Source organism: Solanum dulcamara, chromosome 10 (assembly GCF_947179165.1).
Source record: "Solanum dulcamara chromosome 10, daSolDulc1.2, whole genome shotgun sequence".
NCBI lineage: Eukaryota > Viridiplantae > Streptophyta > Magnoliopsida > Solanales > Solanaceae > Solanum > Solanum dulcamara.
The window spans coordinates 759827-784193 of NC_077246.1; the positions used below are offsets into that span (position 1 = coordinate 759827).

Here is a 24367-nt window from a genome sequence, read left to right on the forward strand (position 1 = left end):
TAAAACACATTATTTTAAACCCCTTTGACTATTGACCAGCCTCATGTGATATTTTTTTGCTGAATCGGATAAAAAGTGTGGTTAAGCGTTAAAAAATAAGTGAAGACAATTATTTTAATTTAAAGAAATATTGAAGTTAAAAGGAAAAATATAACAATTTAAAAAAATAAAAAAAATTCCCCACCCCAATCTACTGTACTCTTCTTCTTCCTCATAATTTCCGCTCAACCCCCACCACCAACACACACTTCTTCTATCTCTTCTCATACTCTTACACACAATTCTTCCTCTCTCTCTCTCTTGCCATATTCTAAGAGTTCTAGTATGATTGAGAAAAAGGATATTGATTTAGATTTGGGTAAAAGAAAAAGGGCAAAAAAAGGGAGATTCTTGATTGTGAAATAGAGCCGGATTTTAGATGGGTTTTTGAAATATATATGTTTGATGCTTTCAAAATTGAACGCAATTTTATATAGAGCATTTTTGATGAATTTTTCTATAGTAGCCATCTTCTTTCTTTTCTTTCTCTCACCCTCCATTTTAGTCACTTTATCACCACCATTAAATAACAAAATTTATAATAAAATACCATAACAAAACTTTACTTGTCTCTAATTCCTCTTCAACACAAAAAATTTATAAGAGAAGAAAAAAATAAAGAAGATAAAATAAGATCTAAATAGCAAAATAGATGAAAGATTTAGGAAGAGAAGAAAAATTGAAAAGAAATCGAGAAAAAAGGGCTTTGGAGATGAATTTGAGATTTCTTTAAAAAAATATATTATTTGTAATAAAAAAAAGATGTGTCAATTTATATCTGATGTGGATCCACATCAGTACGATTGAGAGACATATATGATCAAAGGGGTTTAAAATAATGTGTTTAAATAACTTTAAGTGTTCACTTGGCAAGTCGTGAGTAGAAGGGTCTAGGTGACAAACGGAGCCAAATACAAGGGTCTCCGAAGTCATTCCGCCTTTGAAATATTAGAAAGTTTTTTCATATTTATTAAATTTTATATCTGATTAAACTACATTACATAAATTCAAACGGAATTGAAGGGGTAATAATTTACTTGTTAGATTGGTCATTTTTTACTCTTTCATGTCACGGAATTGAAGGGGTAATAATTTACTTGTTAGATTGGACATTTTTTACTCTTTCACATGAAATATATATTATTTAAAAATGCAGAAAAGGACGAGCAGTATATATAGCGTGGTGAGGGAAAAAGGATATTTTCTACTACAACTAGGTGGAATATTGATGGAGTTTCCCTCGTTAACTTAATGAGTTCCCCTCAAGAGACAACTAAATACTAATCAATAATTAGAAAATTTCTCATAACATTTATTTCTATTCAGGTGGAATGATCTTCATCAAGTTACTCAAAACATATTTGAGATAATATTTCAGATGATCTTGTAGATTGATCCGTAATGACCTAGTGATTATATATCGTTCATTAGGTCACTACGGATGGTCCCAAAAATATTGGGGCAAAAAAATCCAGTTAATCATATTCCTAAAAATGTGTGTATTAATACACAAAAAAAATTGGAAAAATCTCAAATTTTTATTTCTTGACTCCTAAACGTTAAAAAAAACTGATGTGGATCTTGTAGAGGCTATGAGTATTATTTACTAGGTCATTATGGATGGTAACAAAAAATTTGGGGCAAAAATATCCGGTTAGTCATATTCCCAAAACTGGATGGACTAATGCACATGAAAAACTGAGAAAATCCTGAATTCTTGTTTCTTGACCCCTAAACGCTAAAAAAAATTTGGCACGAATCCTATAGAGGCTATGGGTATCGTTCTTTTTTTTCTTTCCCACCCAGTGTCTGGAGCCCTTGGAGCTCCGACTAAATTCGAATCGCACACTGTAGGACCCATTAGAGGGTGGTGCTCCCAATAGGATGGCTATGGGTATCGTTCACCAGGTCATTATGGTGAACTATATGTTTTCTCTAAAACATATGTTGTGGCAGCCAAAATCAGAAAGAAAAAAAAAGTTATTACCAAACACACCGTTAACGTCCTTTTCTGTTTTTGGGTCACATAGTGACCATATAGGATCATTGAGATTAAATTCGTGGATTATGGTTCAAATTGTGGTCTTTTGTTGCAAGAATGTTCCTTTGTTTAATATCTATCTAGCATACATGTTCTGATATCGGGTAATTACTTTGCAATAATAAAACACAAGTGATAAGCAATCAATTGTATCTGTTGTTTAGAAGCAGATATGGTAACAACTCCATTTTATTATTATTATGGTAACACAGTGAAAGAAAACTACGCATCAATAGTTATTTCTACGAACCTGGTTCCTAGAATCGTATTAGAGCAGAAAGTAAATAAAACTTAATTAGGACATTGGTGTTATAGTACTTGTCTCCCAAAAACAACGCCTTGGAATGAGAGTTGGGATTGTTGCACTTGGGATTGGGTCACTTGTGCTGGACTTAAGAAGTAACAATTTCAATGGAAGTCTTCCACCGTTATGTACTCAAAGCACTTCATTGACTACCATTATCTTGAATGGTGATGGTAATCAATTGACAACCATTATCTTCAATGATAATCAATTGGAAGGACATGTCCTCATGTCGTTGCTCAACTGTGTTGGTTTAGAAGTTCTTGATATCGAGAATAACGCTATAAATACACATTTCCAGCTTGGCTAGGAACTCTTTAAGAGCTACAAGTCCTTATATTAAAGTCGAACAAGTTCCATGGACCTATAAGTACTAGGCTGAAGTTTGGGTTTCCCAGGTTGCGGACTTTAGATCTCTCTCGTAATGAATTCAGTGACTCACTGCCTGCAGAAGTTTTTCAAAACTTCAAAGGGCTGATCAAAACAGATGACAGAGACAAAGGTGAGATCAAATATATGAAAACATCTGACTCATTTTTTGTTATGTACGATGATTCAGTGATATTCCAATGGAACTAGGATGATTGAATATGCTTGAAGCGTTAGATCTCTCTTGGAATCAGCTCACTGGAAAGATTCCGCAACAATTGACAAGAATGCAAGAATGAACTTTCTGGCACTTTTAAACCTCTCTAAAAATCTCCTTGTTGGACGCATTCCCTCAAGGTTCACAGTTCAACACATTTGAAAATGACTCATATGGCGGGAACCTTGATTTGTGCGGTCCTCCTTTATCAAAGCAATTTGGAACAGGTGATCCATCGCATTTTTCCTCAACCATTGGAGTCCAAAGAAGAGGACGGGACATATTTTCCAACTAATCTTGAGCAAAGAGCAGTTGATAAAGAGCTTCTATCTAGTTGTTGGGAAAAGGAAAGCAACTGATAGTTAGGGCGTGAAACTTGCAAAAAAAAAAAGGACAAATTAGGTCTATCTCTGACCATTATCTCATAAAATTTGAAAGTCGTGTTGATTGTACACCATGATAAGCTGCACTGCATATTAGGTGATACACAACGCAAGTATGAAAAGAGGCATTACAAGGTAACAGAAAGCAACTGAATTTCCATAACAATAAAACTCGGAGAAATTCTGGCGACTTCAACATACAGAACCAACAATGACCAAACTGAAGGTAAAATTTGGTTTCTATGCTTTTCAAGTAAAGATTACCATGTCAGGAGGCCGAGATCAAAGATAAATATAGTTTGCTCCTCGCTCTTTTGGTTATCCTCGATTTTCTGCCAACGCTTTGGGACATCAATCACTGCGCCCTTCGGTCTATGATATGCTGGCCAATGTTCAAATTCAATGAACAGGGAATCTGTTCAAGTCTGAGTCCCTGGATAGAAGTAGTCTATGGTATTTTCCTTGACTCTAAAGTGGAAATTGCGAACCTTAGAACTTGAGCCTCCCAAGTCATAAACACTGCCTTTATTTAAAACAGTCAACTGCAAGGGAAAAGAGAGAAACAAAAGGAGAGAAACGAATTAACAAGATGGACTGAAACATCAAGTGCGTGTTATCCCGACGAGTCATTTGATTGCAAGTAATCACGAGAATAATGCTTTTCAGCTAAAAGCCGCCACAGATACTGCACTAATTCTAGGTTAAACAGAGAAGGTAATTACAATTTCCCGACTTTCTTTTAGCTCTTCAACTATTTTTTTTTTTTTCATTTTTTTTTTTTTTTTTTTACCCCCCATTTTGGAGGATTTATAGTGTTCTTCAACTATTTGAAGTTCATAAAACAACCATTAGGACAAACAAATCCCAACTGGATTTTTATTTTATTTTTTCTTTCTTTTTGGGTAAATTGAAGTTTGTGGATTATAGAAGGGAAAAAGAGAGACAGAACAAAAGTTAAGACAAAAAATGAATATAGGTTCGGGGCTGAAAGACAAAGGAGATAGCCTTCTCGATATCTCCTTCCTTTAGTCGAGGAGAGAAGGTGGCACAGTATAAGTACGACTAATTTATATAGGGGAAAGGATGAAAGGTAGTACTAAAACTGTACCTGTCCATGCACGTCACTTGCTAAACCAGTTGCCAAAGGTTCTGCCTTGATTATCACATCAGCGAGGTACTCCGGTTGCAAGATTAACGGCAGCGTATTTGCACTGGAATAGATATCCTCATGATTAAGAGTAACAAAGGAACAGCCCTGATAAAAACATTATTAAGATCATCGCCCAAGCTATTGACTCTTTTTCTACTCACCAAAACAAACTATTGATCGTAGCTCATACTATTGTTTGAATTAGATGCAGAGTAATAGTGGATAAAATTGCTCACATATTTTGCTTTCAGAGTGTAGCAGTAGTGTAGAAAATCCAACACATAATGTGATGAACCATTAGCTGCCACTTCAATAAGGGAGACGTCATCAATCATAATAGTAATGGTTCTACTGCCTTCAAGTGAAGAATATATCTCTACTGCTTTCTCAATTTCCCCATACAATGCAAGCAATCCATCTTCTCTTGCTTCCTTTCCATTTCTGTCTAATTATGAATTGAGCACAAACAACTAAGAGGGTCAAATAATGCTTAAGACAGATGGGTAGCATTAATATCACTCTCATAAAATACTCCCTTTGTCCTAATTTAAGTGTCTTACTTTACTTTTTGGTGTGTCCCAAAAAGAGTTCTTTTCTATATTTAGTAATTTTTCCAATTCCAACTTTTTTACATGGCAAGTTTAAAACCGCAAGATTTAAAGGACTACACACATCTTTAATTTAAGATCATAAGATTCAAAAGTCTCACTTTATTTCTTAAACTTTGTGTTCAGTCGAACTAAGACATTTAAATTGGAACGGAGGGAGTATTGCTTAAACACGAAAAGGCAGGGCAGTATGCATGCAACGTTTTTTTCCTCTTTATTCGATAGAGATGCATGGGTTCCCAAAATTTCCAAAGAATCGAGTTTTCTACAGTTGTAAACAGAAGATAACTAATATACGGCTCTCAAAATGGACGAGCAGCACTTAAACATTGTAAAAGCTATAAATTCTAGTTTCACTTGGATATAGTATAGGTCCTTTAAACTTTTCATAAGTAAATATGTCTTTTAATCTCCTAATTAATGGTGTTAGAATTCTCATAAAATACACAAAGAGACTGCTCATTAGATGTTTTAATCTCCTTGTTGATTTTTTTTTTTGGGGGGGGGGGGGGGGGTTGGGTTGAAATTCTCACAAAATACAAAAACAGACTCCGCTAAAACTTGGTAAATCAAGATGACAAGAAAATAGCTAACAAAACTTTCATTATAGTTAATCATTTCTGTTTGACATTATCACCTGGGCACTCCAATGTAAGCATGTCAAGAAATACGAATCTGCGATTCTTCCTCTGCACAGTTAAGTTGCAACCCTGTTAAGAAAGAAGAAAATAGGGATTATGAGGCTTTAAAAGTATGCAGAACTAAATATTCCATTAAAATGACCGACACAGACAGGAAAATTGGAACTTGTGAAAACTCAGGAACATTTATCCTATTGAGTAAAGGATGATGCTAGATGTCAAGAACTTCAATCCTAGTTTAATTAGAAGTTCAAACTTTGCTTATATTTTTAATTTTAGTTCCACACAACTGTTGATAGATAGATATGGAAAATAGTTACCCGAACTCTCCCCCAATGCAGTTAACTCACTATACCTAATTGATAAATTGAGGTAAGAGTACATATTACTTAACAGGATAAATCTATATAAAATACAGTACAATAATATGGACAGAGAGAGGGCTGACCATCTTGCGAAGAATGCGTTCATAGTGAGAGAAAGGGTGGACAAAGGCAATGAAAATGACAACATCAGAAGAGTCAGGATGGAGAGAGCGCTTAAGGAAATGGTGGAGCACAAAGGCACCACTCGTCTCAACAGAATCCTCAACCACCACCACTCGCCCACCTTTGCTAATTCCAACCGCTTCCTCCAGCAGGTTTGCACGCAAATTATCCATGCCTAGAGGACTCACCAACTAGTTTTAGTAAAGTTTTTCCCTGCCAATATCAAACAACAACAACAACTGCTATTATTCAAGTGAGGATCCAGCATTGACATAAAAGGGCATGATTATTAATAACAACAACAACAGACCCAGACCTTACCACTACAGAGTGTACGCAGATGTTACCACTATAGAGTGTACCCAGACCTTACTACTATAGAGTGTACACAGATGTTACCACTATAGAGTATACCCAGACCTTACCACTATAGAGTGTACGTAGATATGACCACTGCCTCGAACTGCATGATTATTATCCAACTAAATTAATTTAAACAACTATACCGAACAGTGTGACCTAATGATTGGGTTGAGAATCATCCTGGGCAGTTTTATACCTTTATTACCCATTACTTCCACCACATCTTTCACATGAAGTTTAAATTTGGTATTACTACTTAAATTCATTTTACCTATAAACCCTATACACATTAATAAATTATTTCCATGATTCATTTCTTCATATCCTTTAGTTTGTATTCCTATTATATGATATCCATAGATTGTCTACTAAACATTTTTGTGTTTTATGTATATTACAGTCTGGCGGTATTCTAAAAGATAGGTTACGGATAAGAAATTAAGTTGAATTTACCGAAGTAAATCCTCTCCATCATCTCAAGTGTATCACATTAGGTGCTGCACTAGTCCGTTGGAAAGGACTAGCACTATGAGCACTTGTTCCTCTTTCAAGATAGACTAATCTTCGTTCAAATTCATTTAATCTAGTTTCTAACGTGAGTAGTCTTAAATTAGTGACCGAGTCTTTTACTGGTAACTGCTCTTGTTGCTTTCCTATTTTTACTTCTAACTTAGCTTCTATGCAAGTTATACATGCTTCCATGTAGTAGTTCTGGCATTTGGCCCTATTTGAGCTCAACCCTAAAGCCACTAAAGGCCCCACGAAATAACTGCCTCCAAAGAACCAAAAAAGCCCCAAATTCAGTTGGCTGAAATACGAAAACATACCGAAGATGCACAAAAAAGAAATAAATTCGAGCGATTAAACGAAGAACCAAAAGAACTGAGCAGACAAAAGATGAAGGAGATAACATACCAGATCTGATGAAGGCGATGTAAAATGTTACTTCCTATTAATTGTGAGAAGCACCTATTAACCAATAGCACACTTGGAAGAAACAAAATATCCTAACTAGAATATAAAAAAATTATGTATATAATGTTACTATTAATTAAAAATTTCTTAATAGATTGTTGTTAATCTCTTACTAATTATTATGTACATATTTTAAACAAATTTTTGTTGATATAATTATAATTAAAAATTAAAAATAATTAAATTTACAGTTGCTTTTTATTTCTTAATTTATCAAATTCATTTCAATTTAAATTAACCATGTTTTAATATTGATTTTATAAGATTAGCTTCAATTCTTTAAGATATTTTACTAAACATTTCAAGCTCAAACTAATTAGATTATCAAATAATTAAATTAAAAAATATTATCTTAGCTTTAAATGTCTTCTAAATATAACAATCACTATAATATTAGATTAAAAGTTTTATGGTGCAAAATTAATTAATTTCAAATAATATAAGGACAAATTTGATCATTTTTTTATTTTTTTTAATTAATAAAAGCATGTCTTTTGGAATATAGTAAAAAAGAAATGTCCCATTTTCACTTTAAATTTCACTAGTGAATCAATTAGTAGATATAACTAACTTCATTATGTATCTCTTTCTTATAAACAAGAAAAAAAGGATTACATTTATCAATAGCAAGGAGACATGCAAGGATATAGAGTATGGTCCATTATTATTTTATGTTACTCTCTTTTTTAGTGTAGAAGGATAGATTGTCTACGCCACATTTTTTAGAGTGCAATTTTTCTCAAAATTTTGTTAATATGAGATATTTTATGTATCGAAATGTTCCTTTTTTTTTTTTTAATGTTGAAACATTATTTAGGACAAATTTTAGCCACGAAACAACATACGAGGATGCCACATTTTGGTGATGCAATCTACGAGAGTACTCAAATTAGCAAATTTAACTCATCTTCCATTGTCTTAATTATATTATTCTCCAATATTAATAATATGATGAGCAAATTAACATCTCGTCAAATATCATGATTTGGGTCATGATGTAATTTATTGTTGGAAATAAAAATTAATTACTGATTTTAGCAGTATTTTTTATTTATTATCATTTATAGCAATACATAGCAATATTATGATAAATCTACATTTGTATTAAAAGTGAATTATGCATACAATATAAATGTATTATAAGTGTTTGAAAATATATATTATATTTGTGTAGTAAGAAACTGACATAATGTATAATAAGTCTATTAAAGTATGTGATAAATGTACTATCAATCTATAAAACTTGTATTATATATGTTTTATAAATAGTTTTCTGCAATATGTATTAAAACTGTATTATAAATGTATTATAAGTGTTCAGTGAATTATTATTTTTTATTGCTATAGATGGTAAATATTTTCTTAATATTGTATATTTATGTAAGTTTCCCTTTATTGTTTCGGGGGGGGGGGAGCAAATTATTCTACTTCCACGACGAGAAAATGGGCCTTTAACGAGGGTAAATCTAGTCTTTAAAAGTGCAAATTTGATCGTTATAAGTCAATAACGATCATAAAAAATTTAAGTGTCACCAGTCGTTATAAGAGATAAGTGTCAAAAACATACCTAAACTATCCATTTTTTTGAGTTTCATACCTAAATTATTGAAAGTGTGAGTTTCATACCTAAACTATCATTTATTAATTTGAGAAACACACTTCAGAGGTGTGTGTAGTACACTTTCTCTACTCTCTCTATTTTTTATAAAAATCTTGCCACATCGATAAAATATTCCACTTTGACAAAAATTAAAATAAACTATTAATATTAATTAAAAGTTAAAGACTAAAATATTTTTATCCCAAAAAAGAAATCATTTAAAAAAAAGAAATTATATTTTAAAAAATAAAATTTAAAATATTTTTCTCACCCACTCCACCACCTGCCCTCCCCCCCCCCCCCACAACAATCCCCGTCCTTTTATTTTTAAAAATTTCTTATATAAAATATTTTTAAAAAATTCATACTTCAACCCCTCCCCCACTCCTTCTTTAAAAAATATTATTTTTTTTAAAAAAATAAAATTATACTTGTCCCATTTAGTCCTCTGCTCCTAATTTCTTTTTATTTCTTTAAACATTTTTCTCGTTGGAAGTTAGATATTTACAAATATTTTTAGGAAAATATTTATTTCTACTTGCGTACCAAATATAATAGGAATAAAATTATATTTTAAGAAAAATCTTGCGGCAAGTAAAAAATATTTTCCTAAAATCATATGTATATATCTAACACAAAATGGAAAGTTTTTTTGGAAGCGGATGGTTAGGTGGGCGGGGTAGATTTTTTTTTTAAAAAAATAAAATAATATATAAATTATTATTTGATGGGGGAGGGGGTGAAGCAAGAATTTTTTTTTAAATTTTTTTATAAAAGAAATTTAAAAATTAAAACTAAAACAAAAAAATTGTGTGTGTGTGTGGGGGGGGGGGGGGGTATGGTGAGAGAAAGTGATGGAGTGGGATAAAAAAATATTTTATATTTTATTTTATAATATATTTTTTTTGAAGTGAGATAAGAAAATATTTTATATTTTATTTTAACTAATACTAATAATTTATTTAATTTTTGTCAAGGTGAAATATTTTGTTCATGTAGAGTGTGATGTGATAATTTTTTTTAAATAAAAGAGAGTGTAGTGTACACACCACCATGATGAGAGTAGAATAAAAGAGAGAGATGTATTTCTCAAACTAATAAGTGATAGTTTAGGTATGAAACTCACACTCTCAATAGTTTAGGTATGAAATTCAAAAAAAAAAATAATAATTTAGGTGTGTTTTTGACACTTATCTCTTAAAAAGAAATCTGAGTGTCGTTAAAAGTTAACGACCGAATTGCCATTAGAGATCTTTTAGCGTTGGCATAAATTTCGGTCGTTTTACATCTCTTTTAGCAACAGAATTTTCCATTCGCTAATTTATAATCCGGTCATTAAAAGAACTTACTAACACCAACTAATTCGGTTGTTAAAAGAACTTTTAGCAACCAAACATCCCTTCGTTAATTGTATGTTACTTTTAACAACCACATTTTTCTTTCGTCAATGTCCATTTAACTATTTGAGAAACATGTCGTTAAAGATTTGTAATGATCACACTTCACTTCAGTAATGTGAAATTAACTAAATATAATAACGAAAGTAGACACATCCATTAATAAACCAAATAACTAATATTTATATAAAATTTCATTGTTAAAACTATACTACTTGAAGTGGGCTTATAACGACTGGATTCATCTCCCTTCGTTAAGAAATGATCGTAAAAGCTAAGTTTTTTGTAGTTTCCAACTCATTTCAACTGTTAATTTTTTTTTCCCTAATCTTCAACAAATTATTAAAATAAAATCATATAAAAAGGCATACTTTTCAAAAAGGAAAACGAAAATGAAGAAAGAAAAGCTGTTAAACCTTTTTTTTCGTTTGAAATTTGGCCACCAAGTACTTTTCAAATCCTATTAATTAATTAATTAATCATAACTCATAATAAAATATGTCATGAAAGTCAGACCTTACTTCCTTTCAATATCTATATTTTAAAATTAAATTTAAAAAAATCATTTTGCCACAGCCAGTCTAGTCCAATTCCTCAAGGGTCGACGGGCTTGCTTGAGTCAAGCTAAAAAGCCTCGATTTTAAATGGACTCAAAAAACTTGGGTTGGCCCAATGGATCAAGCTCGTATTGACGGTTCTAGGAGTTAGGGTTGTACAGGGCAAACCGATAAACCGCACCAAACCGACAAATCGAACCAAACCGGAAAAAAAACCCGACTAGTGGTTTGGTTTGACTTGGTTTGGTGTTTGGAAAAAAACCCGACCATTATAGGGTTGGTTTGGTTTTAACTAAAAAAAGTCAAACCGAACCCAAACCGACCCGATTATAGATATACTATTTTTAAATTATGTTATACATAAAAATATTTATTAAAATGTAATTTCTAAATATTTTTAAAAATTTTTTCATAATTTTTGTTTTCTTTCTTACGTTTAGATTTGGACTTGAAAGCCCATCTAAAAAATATACAAAAAAAAGTCATCTTATAAAGTTATATTATAAAGTTAAAACTTCAAACAGTGTTCTGCCTCTATCTTATATGTTGATATTTTGTACTAGAACTCTTTTTAAGAAGTACTGCTCTGTGTTTTTTATTAGATACTATGAAAAACCCGAGAAACCCAAAAAAACCCGAAAAACTCGAAAAAAATTGATATAGAAAAACCCGACTTTTATTGGTTTGGTTTGATTTATAGATTTAATAACCCGACACAAATGGTTTGGTTTGGTTTGTAAAAAATTCGAACCAACCCGATCCATGTACACCCCTACTAGGAGTTATGTACTTAAAAACAACTCTTGTTATTGTGTTTTAAATTTAAAAGTTTTAAAGATCAGAACGAAAAAGTAGACGGTAAACGTTTATTTCTATAAGAATTTAACCAGAATCAACATTTATCAGTTTTTTTTTTTTACATGAACTATCAATCATCACCCGTATTACAACACACATATCAACTATCAATGATTTCATTTTTCAACCTAAATACACCATCGATCAGATAGGTAAAGGGAATAATCAATATATAGTTGAAGACCTTAAGGTGTATTTTAATACAAGGACAAAATGAATAATTAATAATTCAAATATGAAACGAACGAAAAAATAATAATTCGAATGTGTTTTTAACCACTTAACTGTTTGGACACGGCTAAAGGGACCAATTATATGTACATACTTGAAAGTTGAAATTCATCAAAAGAAATTACTGTAACCAGTTCTTTCCTCTTTAAGAATAATTGCATGCATGTAAAGTATGGCCTTTGATTTGCCCTTCACCATCTAAACTACACGTACAATAAACTTAATTAATTATAAATTTTCCACAAATTATTGAATATTGATTTGATATGTAGCTCACTCAATGTCTGCACTTGATGTGGATTTATACTAAATATATTTATTTTCTTAATATGACCCAAAAAAATACGATATTTTCTTTATTCTAATTTATAATGATAGTTAGAATTTTGCAATTTAAACTTATAACTTTAACGATACTATTCGAATAGTTGTTTGTTTTTTGAGTTCGATTATTGTCTTGTGATTTCTTTTACACTTCGATTATCGTGTTATATGTAATGTCCACCTCACCCCACCCCTTTTTTTCCTTTTAAATTAGGGCATAGAAGTATATATCCTCTTGATTAATTTTTCATGAGTATGAAAACTTTGCATAAGGATTTAAAGATTTGTACTAGATTACAACTACTTAACCTAAGTAGAGGGGCAATTCTAGTAAGAAAGGTCAAATTTGACTTTGTACTATTTGAAGCTCCCTCCGAACTTTACTTGTGAAATTACATTGAATATATGTTATTGTATTATATATTTGAAGCTCTCTGTTAAACTTTTTGTGTATATAATACTCTTTTCATTTAAAATAGTTATCATGTTTCGCTTCTCGAAAGTCAGTATGACTCATTTTCAAAGATAATTTCAATTAGATTAATTTAAAATCAAAATTTAGATATTTCAAACTACATGAAAAATCAAATTTGATCTTTTTAAAAAAAATTATTGATAAAAGCATGTATTTTGGAATATAGGAAAAAGAAATGTTCCATTTCCTTTAAATTTCACTGTGGGTCAATCAGTCACATTTATCAATGACAAGAAGACATGCAAGACTAATTTAGAGTATTGTTATTATATGTTTCTCTTCTACGTCATATTTGTGTGCAGTTTTTTTTTCTAAATTTTATTATTACAGGATGTTGTATGCATCAATTGCATTATTATTTTTTTAATGTAGAAACATTATTTAGGTCAAATTTTAGCCACGAAACAACATACTAGGATGCTACATTTTGGTGATGCAATTAATGAAGAATTAAATAAAAATTGGACAAAAACTAAAAAGCATGTTGTAGTATTATAGGATTTAAAGATACCACATGGGATGTAATTAATAAATTAAACACATTTACTTCTAGGAGAGTACTCAAAAAGCAAAACTTTTTAATTTATTGTCTCCTTGTCCTTTGGAGATGATTAATTCTCATTTCTAAATATAATAACAATTTATAAATAAATTTGGTTTTGATCCTTGTAATATTCTTCTGAGCTCATTTAACCTTCACTTAACTAAAACACATGTTTTTGTACCCCTTTGTATAAGAAAATTGTCATATTTAGCATCTTTTTGAACTATAAAAAAAAAAAGAGGGGCAGCCCGGTGCACTAAAACTTCTGTTATGCGCAGGGTTCGGAGAAGGGCCCGACCACAAGGATCTATTGTACACAGCCTTATCTTGCATTTCTGCTAGAGGTTGTTTCCAGCCTTATCTTTTTGAACTATATTAGTATTAAATATAAAGTAACAATACAAATTTAACATACTACATAGATAATTGAATGATTTTTAATATTTAATAATTTGTTGAATTAGCGAAGATTCATATAGTTTGAGCGATCCAAAGTGCACCTATCAATTAATTAAAGGTTAACCTTGCTTAATTAGAATTCACAAGGACTGAAATTAAAGTTTATCGATATTTATAGGCTAAAAGTGCTAATATGCCTTCATTCTTATATATTTTAATCTGGTGGTTTTGGTCCTTGTGATTTTGGGTTAAACATATTACATATTCATTATGCATTCTAAATCCCTCTGCGTATGAATTTTCACAAATTTAATGAAGTAAAATGAATTCTGAAATGCTAATATATCATTCAATTATTAATATAATTACCTTAAAAATTACGATAAATTTATGTTATTGCACCATATTTAAGGATAATATAATTCTAAAAATAGTTTAAATATCACATACTTCCTACATATAGGGATCAAAAATCACACCTTTTAGTTAATTGAAGCTAAGGTTAAATGTGCGTAATTATATATTATGATGATCAAATTAGAATTAATCCATAATTGAGGGACCAGAAGTGTAATTATCCCTTCCATTAATATATGAAGTGCCAAAGCCAATTGAATTTTCTAACAATGCATTTTAATTTGATTGAAATGTTTCAACTAATTTACTACCTAAAACAAAAAACTTGCTAAATTTTTTTTATAGCTAGTTAGACTTTGAAAGACTCAATGAAATGTAAATCACACCTTTTTTTTTGGCTTTCCGCTCAGTGTTTCTGGTATCTGATTTGAGATTCGACAAATTTAAAATAATGTTAGAAAATTTCATTTTGTAAAATGACCCCTATTAAAGGCGATGTTATACCTTAAGTTCGAATTTGAAATATTTAGCTAATTAAAATAGAAAAGTATACTTACCGTTTCATCATGTGATGATTAATTAATGTAATGTAATGTATATTACAACTTTTTTCTTTTCTTTTCTTTTCTTTATCACAACAATGTACTCTATCTAAATGAACTTAATAATATAGTCTATGCTATGAGTACGAACCTTTATAGATGAAAATAAATGTTGTACCAAAAGTCTTAAATTTTTGATAAATCAATATTGTCTTTTTCTTTTGGTACAAATTCTAAGATTATTAATTATTATCTCAAGTGTTATTCTCCTTTTATTTACGCTTTTAGCTAGATAATTTAGTATCTATATGTACTTTTTTTCTGAACCAATCATTTTTGTGTACTTCTTTCTTTTCTCTTTTACCATCTATTTCCTCAGTTATATTTTATGTGATACGCTTTTTTTTTTAAAAAAATATTCCCTTAAGAATGATACATTTTATATTTAGAAATAATTGAATTTTAACTTTTCATTTTGACATTATACATTGATAAAATTTTACGGTCATATAAATAGTATAACATATATGTTTAAGATCATAATTTTTCATAAGATCGTATGTTGAAAAATTAAGTTTTATTTTTTAAATCCGTGATTTATGAAGTAGGTTCACGTATAATTGAAATGAATTGAGTACTTTTTCCGTCCAAAAATAAGTGGGTTAGTTTATTTTATTTTTAAGAGTCAATTTTGATTAATCTTTGAAACTTAAATTGGATGGATCAGTAAAATCAAAATTTAGACATTCAAAAACTATACAAAATATATTATATATAAGTTACAATTCTTCTTACGTTAATATAATTAATTAAAAATATATATTTTAAATTATCAATCAACTTTTATATAATTTGAATCTTGCTAAGGAAAAAGCAACAGATAATTTGGGACGAAGAGAGTGGTTAAAAAAACACAAACCATTAATAAGCAAACACATAAAAGTCATGGGTAGTTGCATTATTTGTTTTCTTGAGCCTCATTTTCTAACCATTAATTGCTAATCAAAAAAACAAAATATTGAACTAGAAATATTGTAATTATTTTTAGAGTATGTCAAAACCTACTCAAATGGCTATTACTAGAGAAGTGAAAGATCTGATTTACAGTGATGTTTTTGGTTATTTTTAATTTGTAAATTAGAAAAAAATAACTTTAATTAAATGATTAGCTATCATTATCAGCATTTATGTTCATAGTCATCATATTTTCAAAACTGAACTGTATTTTTGTACTGGTACATAGGTACATTTACTAAATAAAGAAAAAAAAACTTACTTCTTGTTGGAAGTTAGGAAGTCATTTTCTATAGAAAATATATATTGTTATGAAATTGAAGAGAGAATGAATAATAACTCACCACTAAAAATTAAGAATTGGCGATGGATAAATTATGTATCTAAACAATAATATCCGTTTGTAATTTAATGGATTATTATAAAATTTTATTTGTGATGATCAAGTTCGTAGCTAATTTCAATTTCTTTTGTCTCTGTATTGATTCAAAATAGAAGAGTAAATTACCATTTATAAGTAACTAAAATAAAATAAGAAGAATATGTTATTTTTCTTAAAGGGGGTACTAAGCTAAAAGGAAATTAAATATTTAGTCATTAATGTACAACTTAGATATTTTAAAGGAAAAATTATCAAATTACACACCTTATATTTCTATATTTTTAATTATTCTCTACCATTTTTAAAAATTTCAAAAATTCCTCTTCTGATACATACGAATGACGCTGATACATCGCGATTTGATACATAAGTTTTTTTCATGATACATCGCTAGTTGATACAAACCAAACACACAATGTATCAGTCAAACATAAATTTTACTGCTATTTTTGTTGTGTTCAGGATATATTAGGTGTTATAAGCTGATTCATAAGTTTTATTGATATTACAATGTTTAGTTTGTATCAACTAGCGATGTATCATAAAAAGGACTTATGTATCAAATCATGATGTATCAACGTCATTCGTATGTATTAGAAATCTGGAAAAAAAAAAGGAATTTGAATAATTACCAAAAAAAATAGAGATAAATTGTAATTGGACTTTTTCATTATGGATTTAAGTAATCATTCCTATTTTAAAGGGAAGTAAATATATTCTAGAACATTCCTAGAAAACAGTGAATTTGGATAATTATATAAAAAAATAGAGATAAATTGTAATTGGGTTTTTTCACTATGGGATTTAAGTAATCATCCCTATTTTAAAGGGAAGTAAATATATTCTAGAACATTCCTAGAAAACAGTGAATTTGGATAATTATTAAAAAAATAGAGATAAATTGTAATTGAGCTTTTTTACTAGGGGATTTAAGTAATCATTCCTATTTTAAAGGGAAGTAAATATATTCTAGAACATTCCTAGAAAACAGTGCAAAGCGTAATAGTTTTTTTGCTATAGTTTACATGCTCGTAAAATATCTATTGAATATATAGAAATATTTGACACTAAGATCAGTTACTATTGTATATTTGAGTTGAATTTGTTATAAAAATTCATAAACTTTAAATTTAAATCTATCTTTATTTATATTCAATATTTTTTCCAAACTAGTAATTGCTAGTCAAAGAACAAAACATTGTACTAGAAATATTATTTAGAATATGCCAAAGCCTACTCAAGGGCTATATTAGAAGAGTCAGAAATATCGAAAGAGTGAATATTTTTGGTTACTTTTAATTTGTAAAATTTACTTAAATGATGATCATTATTACTAGCATTTATTTTCTGTGTCAACAAAATTTCAAAATTGAATTGTATTGGTATACACTAAGAAAGAAAAAAGCATCATACTTATACTTTCATAACACTTTATTTGAATGGTTGATACACATTGTTTCATAATGTATCGTATTGTATTGTATTGTGTTGTGTTGTATTGTACTATATTATTTTAATGAATACAATGTTTGGATAGATTGTATTGTTCTCCTTCGTTACATAATGTCACACATTCAAGATTTGAATGATAAACTTACAAGAAAAATAAGGTACGTAGTAGAGCTTCTATGAAAATATAGGGTAAAAAATGAAATATAATTATTAAATAATAAATAAAGACAAAATAAGAAGAAAATATTAAGGTAACGACGTGATCACACCAAATGGGTCGTTACATAAAATGGGTATTTTGGTCGTTACCTAGCGATGAATTTAAACTATACGATATAATAGAATTTAAGTAACAATCAAAATAAATATTTTATTTAAACTAACAACACAATACAATATAACGGATAACAACCGTCCAAACAAGGTGTAAATTAAAAGTATAAAACTTATCCCTAAAAATATGAGAGATGTGTTATGTTAATTTTGTATTATTACTTTAGGTTTAAATAATTTGATTCTAAAAACAATCTAAATATAATATACTTTCTACATAAAAAAATTAAAAATATACATTTAAATTAATCAAAGATTAAACATACTTCGTTACTTATCACAGAGAGGGACAAAAGATATTATGATAAGGTAACTTATAGAAATTCCACTAGTTTAGGAGTTATTACTTAGATACGCGCTATTCATTAATTTGTAATTTTATGAATCTTATTAAATTTTGGTGCTTTCAGAAATGTCCAGATACGTCTAGATACATGTTTCTCGAGATACATGATACATGTCAAAATTAGGTGTAATTTATTCTAGATATACTGTATCCAAGTGGATTCGCATGTATCTCGATACATAGACAAATCTTGCTCGCCTCACTGCCTCACTTCCATCTCGCTCGCCACTCTCCCTTCTCCCTCGCATATCTAGTATTCCAAATTATATGAGAATCATACTAGATACATCTATCTGTCGTGTATTTAGTGTGATTCACATGTATATGAAATACATAGATAAATTTCGCTCGCCTCCCTCCTATTTTCTCTCACCTCTCTTTCTATTTCAGTGTATCTGATAGAAAAAAATATGTATCAAAATGTATTTGACTTGAAATCTGATACAAAATTATTAGTACATGATATAAAATATAATTATTTCAAACTATAGAAATAATTTATAGATATGATAGAAATATATGTTATAATTAGATAATTTCTCCTATTATTATTCCTAGAATTAATTTTTGTCATACCAAACTCATTTTAGCGATAGAGTCGACACACATATTCATAAATTGAGAACACAAGAAAACAATGGGAAGCTTATGTATAGAGGGGCCGATCTAGCATTCGAACCTCGACTTACTTGAATTCAATAGCTTTTGTTGAAATCTTATAATTTACTAAAAAGAAATTAAAATTAACTGTGAATTTCATTGTTTAATTAATCCATCACTAAATTGCTCGTATCCAACATGACTTTTTGATAATCCATCATTAAATAAGATTCACAAAATAATTTATCTATCACTAATTATTATGACTGTGCATTCAGCTATTATTATGGGTGTGTCGATATGGAAGAAAATAAATTTCTCATGTTCGATTGGTCAAAATTTTTGAAAAATATTTTTTCTAGGAAATAAGTTCCTTAAAAATGAAGAAAATGACTTTCTTAGTTCATGAAAAATGGAAAACAAATTTTACAAATGACATTTTACATTGATTGTGTTCTCCTCACCCTCCAAACAGACCTCAACTTTACCCCCACCCCCATCACCCCACTCCCACTATCCATAACTCTCACTTTTCATAATATTTATCTAGATTAATATATAAATATTTTTAAAATAATATTTTTTACTTACATGCATACTGAACACGAAAAAATATGTAAGAACCTATTATTTTCATAGAAAATATTTTCTTCATATCAGACACATAATAAAAAATTCATAAACTTCAAATCTCGAATCCGTGCTCGCATATGATAATAATTTTTAGGTGATGCTGTTAATTGGTGTAGTACAAAATTAGTTCACCGACATACATAGGTGTATGGTTTAAATCAATTGGCAATATATATATGGCCTTTGTAGTTTTGCACAAAATCATATCATATCATATTAATTCATTAGCAACACTTTTTATTTTATTTATATATCCTCTTCTTCTTCTTTACTTCACTAAAAATTCTTCAATCAATTCAATCACAAAAATAAAATATAAAAAAATGGTACATTCAAAGAAGTTTAGAGGTGTCAGGCAACGCCATTGGGGTTCTTGGGTTTCTGAAATTAGACACCCCTTGTTGTAAGTTAATTTCTTTCAATATTATTTTCTTACTAACGAGTTAAAATAATAAAGCTTGAATCTCAGTGAATCGTAACAGTACGATCGCTTTGCTGCTTATATTATACACTACATTTTTCATATATAACATCTCTTTTTCAATTTCTTCTTCTTATCTAAATTCTAACATAAAGTTCAATTTTACAATGTTAGACTAAAAGTCATTTTACAATGTATCTAAATATGACAAAATATTCACTCATAACAGTTATCTGAATATGACAAAAGTCATATTCTAACCTAAAATTTAATTTGCAGAGTCGTCATAAGTCTTTCTCAGAAATTTGACATTTCAATTATTTGTGTTTTTTTTTATCTAATTATTTTAGCATAATAGAAAAATAGCTTTTTTAACTTTACTGTTATAGCGGATAAACGTCGATACATCATACTTGAAATTAACCCAAGCAAACTATGTTTTTTTTTTTTAATTATGATGTATGTGTCACAGGAAAAGAAGGGTATGGCTAGGGACATTTGATACAGCTGAAGAAGCAGCAAGAGCATATGATGAAGCAGCAATATTAATGAGTGGAAGAAATGCAAAAACTAATTTTCCAATGACACAAGATTTAGATAATAATAATAAAGATTTAAAGGCTAAAGATCAAGAATCATCATTTTCATCACCAAAAACTTTATCTGAAATACTTCATGCCAAGTTGAGAAAATGTAGCAAGGTGAGCCCCCCCCCCCCCCCAAACATATTATACTTCATTCTAGGGACGAAGCTAGAGTATCAAGAGGGGGTACATTATATATATCAGGTCAAAAATATTGTTTATGTATATATAGATTTAGTAGATGTTGAAACTCCTGCTTACTTTTTTGCATGTGAAAATTATGATTCACCTCGTTTTATCTTCCGTTGGAAATATGCTAATTCGAAAATATTTCCATCGGATTTTATTTTAGAGGGCATTCTAATAGGAATGTATGTAGGCTAGAAACAAGCATTTTTACGACAGAATTTTGTTGTCAGAAACTATTTTCATTTAGATCTTTTGTCGAAAATCCTATATTTTCGGATTCCGATGGAAATATCGGTCGGAAAAACATGTGTTTCTAGTAGTAAGTCCATTTTCTGTGATAATATTTTCTTGTTAACATATTTTAGAAAGTATGATCACCTATCTATATTTGAAAATAATTTTAACTTTAATTCTCCTTTTTTATTCTTTAATGATGAGATTTTGCAGTCACACAAATGTGATAAAACATTTAAAATCACAAATTCAAGAGTTTTTTTTAATTATTATTATATACTGCTTCTTTTTCAATTTATATATCTTACTTTCTGTTTCAAACACAATGTCATTATTTTCTATATTTGGTTACTTTCTAATATCACAGTCACTATTAAAAAAATCATGACTAACCGAATTTGGCTCGTCAGTAACGTACCCATCGAATTTATTTACGTCAAAAATTCCTTATCGATGAGCTAAATTGTGAGGAGATATTCAAATATTTCTAGTGAAATTAATTAATTTTTGTTTTTTATCATATAGGTACCATCACCATCTCTCACTTGTTTGAGATTGGATATTGAAAATTCACACATAGGAGTTTGGCAAAAACGTGCTGGCCCTTCTTCTGATTCTAAATGGGTAATGACAGTTGAACTTCAGAAAAAAAATAATCCAAAAAATATTGCTGCTGAAGAAGAATTAAATAATAATAATAATAATAATTCAAATAATTCCAAGAATTGTGGAGAAATTGTTGAAGGTATAAAAATTAGAAGTGAAATGGATGAAGAAGAAAGAATTGCATTGCAAATGATTGAAGAATTGCTTCAAAGATGAAATTACTACTACTAAAAAAACGTAGCGGGGCTATTTAACGACAAATTTGGCAGCTAATTTTTATTATTAATAGTGGATCAACTTGTTCAATTTACATTATCTAATGTTTATTTATCATGTAATATGTGATTTTATGTTATTAGTTTGATTTCTAATAATTTGGGCTAGAAGTATGCCTATGTAAGTAGTACTAATAGAAAGAAGAAGAAAAAACAAGTCACTAAAGTTGTATATCCTTTGTGTAGACAAAGTAAATCAACAATATTGTCATCTTCTCAAAAAAAAAAATATAGTTTGATAAATAAAATATATTCATGATTATCATTTACCTTGCATTTTTTTTATTTCTTTTGTATTTTATTGGTGCTTGTATTGTGCATTCATGTAATGCTCCTCAATCAAATATTTCCTCTTTGTTGATTTTTAAATAAATCAACATAAAAAATACTATTTTATTTATTATAACAAGTTATTTAATTACTAGTATTTTTTTAAGGTTACTATAGTAGATTTGATATGTGTAATTACGTAGCAATAATTGTGAATGCAAAAGATCTACTGAAAAAGAAATCTTTATGATTTGCTGATCGAAATGACAAAACGAACCTCTTGAGACAAGTGAAAACATTTTTAAAAAATAAAAAATCAAATACATGTGTGCGATACAAGTAACTTAACCTTATAATTTATAGAATTATACACTATCAACATACAAAAGACTAACCTTATGTCAATACAATATACTTAATTATACTATCTTTTATGGTACTTGGAGCAAGAAAGCTCCAATAATAGCTATACAAGTATTTGTAATATGACCACACACCTGGATATTTCAATTTCATTTGATAAAATTACACCCAACCATCATCCACTTTACTCGTCCAGTTTGAAAACTTAAGAAATAATTTATCATTTTGTATCTATTTTATTCTCACTATTAAATATTACTATTCATTTTTAATATTTAGATGACTTATAATTAAGAAGGGTGATATAGTAAAATTATCCATTTATTTCTTAAAAAATGTATCAAATCAAACATACATAGACAAATAAAGATGGACGGAGAAAGTAATTAGACCACTAGGCCGAAAAGATTGGTTGGTTAATCTCATTAATATGGATTATATGATATGTATGTGACATTTTTATAATTACTATTTAATCATTATTTGAATATTGATTGTACCTTTGTCAAAATCTGTCAAACAATTTCTGTAATGATCAATTAATTGTTACCCCCTCCGTCTTATTTTAGTTGTCATGTTTTTTTTTGAGAGTCAAACTATATGAATTTTGACTAACATTTTACAATATATTTTTTTATCATATTGATATAAAAAAAATGTAACTTATAGTACTTTTCATATCGTTTTTGAATATCTAATTTTTTGCTTTATAATATTGAGTTAAAGTAATATAATTTAACTTTAAAAAGTAGTCAAATTGACTTTCGAAAAACACAACATGACAACTAAAATGAGACGGAGAGAGTATTTGATTTGACATAATTAGAAATATAGTCTTTTATATACTGGGTAAATCTCTTTCTGATAAATGTAATTTTATATTCAAAGGCTTGAAATTGACATTTTTAATCAAAGATGAAAATGTACTTATCACTCCACGACTATCGTTATTGATCAAGCGACTTAGGGTTTGCTAGAACAAGAAAAACTGATTAAGAAGGTAAACTAGCTAGGTAGTTTTATTTAATCATATCTACTGTATGTTTTATTTTCAAAGCCAATTTGATGAACATAATTAATTGCCTATGTTTATGTGCAATATAATCTCTAGCTACTATAGTTGAAAGTGAACTAGGTAGGTTTAATATTTTAGTTTTATGCTCTACATTTTCTCTTTGATTATCAAAGACTAAAATGTGCATTTATTTTATTTATTGAAAAAGACCTAATTATGCTATAAATATCACCATCATTATTCATTACTAATTCATTATTGAGCCTTCATATGTGCTGGGAATTGACAATATTTAGTCTCAATCTTATTGAAAAGTCATCAAAAAGTACTATTTTTGTATGAAAAGTCATCAATCATATAAAAAACTTTAATGTACATGTTTAAAAATATATAATTACCTTAAAAGTGTTATGCATAATTGATTTTATTATGCTTTATTTGAGCTGAAGATATGTCGGAAACAGTTTCTCTACCTTCACAAGATAGGAGTAAGATTGCGTACACACAATCCTCTCCAAACCACTTATGAAATTATACTGAATATATGTTAATGTTATTTTTATTAAAAATATACAATAAATAGGAAGAGATCGCTTGAAAATAAACAACAACAACATACCCAATGGAATCCCACAAGTGGGGTCTGGGAAGGATAGGGTATACGCAAACCTTACCACTACCTCATAGAGATAGATATGTTGTTTCCGAAAAGCATATATTGGCTTGGACCACAAAACAAATCTTTAATCAAATCATTATTAATAATTTTAGAGCTAACTCCATCACTT

General features: G+C 29.1%; 2 protein-coding genes across 2 annotated transcripts; one reads left to right on the top strand and one right to left on the bottom strand.

Annotated features, from left to right (window-relative positions):
• Positions 1 to 3489: 3489 nt before the first annotated feature.
• Positions 3490 to 7606, bottom strand: LOC129871164 (elongator complex protein 6). Its single transcript, XM_055946047.1, has 6 exons — positions 7519 to 7606; positions 6201 to 6453; positions 5749 to 5821; positions 4740 to 4948; positions 4462 to 4608; positions 3490 to 3895 (listed from the first exon to the last, which is right to left on the bottom strand). Exons 2-6 carry the CDS (start codon positions 6411 to 6413, stop codon positions 3773 to 3775), a joined length of 765 nt encoding a protein of 254 aa, XP_055802022.1. The 5' UTR covers positions 6414 to 6453; positions 7519 to 7606; the 3' UTR covers positions 3490 to 3772.
• Positions 7607 to 19842: 12236 nt separating this feature from the next.
• LOC129870643 (ethylene-responsive transcription factor WIN1-like) lies at positions 19843 to 22190 on the top strand. The gene is made up of 3 exons (XM_055945469.1): positions 19843 to 20025; positions 20516 to 20744; positions 21576 to 22190. The coding sequence occupies exons 1-3, from the start codon at positions 19946 to 19948 to the stop codon at positions 21870 to 21872; spliced, it is 606 nt and encodes a 201-aa protein (XP_055801444.1). The 5' UTR covers positions 19843 to 19945; the 3' UTR covers positions 21873 to 22190.
• The last annotated feature ends 2177 nt before the right edge of the window (positions 22191 to 24367 follow it).

Excerpts from the sequence above, each read along its gene's own strand:
- LOC129870643 (XM_055945469.1), top strand. The coding sequence starts at position 19,946 with ATGGTACATTCAAAGAAGTTTAGAGGTGTCAGGCAACGCCATTGGGGT. Across the intron at positions 20,026-20,515 it reads GAAATTAGACACCCCTTGTT|GAAAAGAAGGGTATGGCTAG; the intron begins GTAAGTTAATTT and ends TATGTGTCACAG. Across the intron at positions 20,745-21,575 it reads AGTTGAGAAAATGTAGCAAG|GTACCATCACCATCTCTCAC; the intron begins GTGAGCCCCCCC and ends TTTATCATATAG.
- LOC129871164 (XM_055946047.1), bottom strand. The coding sequence starts at position 6,413 with ATGGATAATTTGCGTGCAAACCTGCTGGAGGAAGCGGTTGGAATTAGC. Across the intron at positions 4,609-4,739 it reads ACACTCTGAAAGCAAAATAT|GGCTGTTCCTTTGTTACTCT; the intron begins GTGAGCAATTTT and ends TGTTTTTATCAG. Across the intron at positions 3,896-4,461 it reads CAAGTGACGTGCATGGACAG|TTGACTGTTTTAAATAAAGG; the intron begins GTACAGTTTTAG and ends TTTCCCTTGCAG.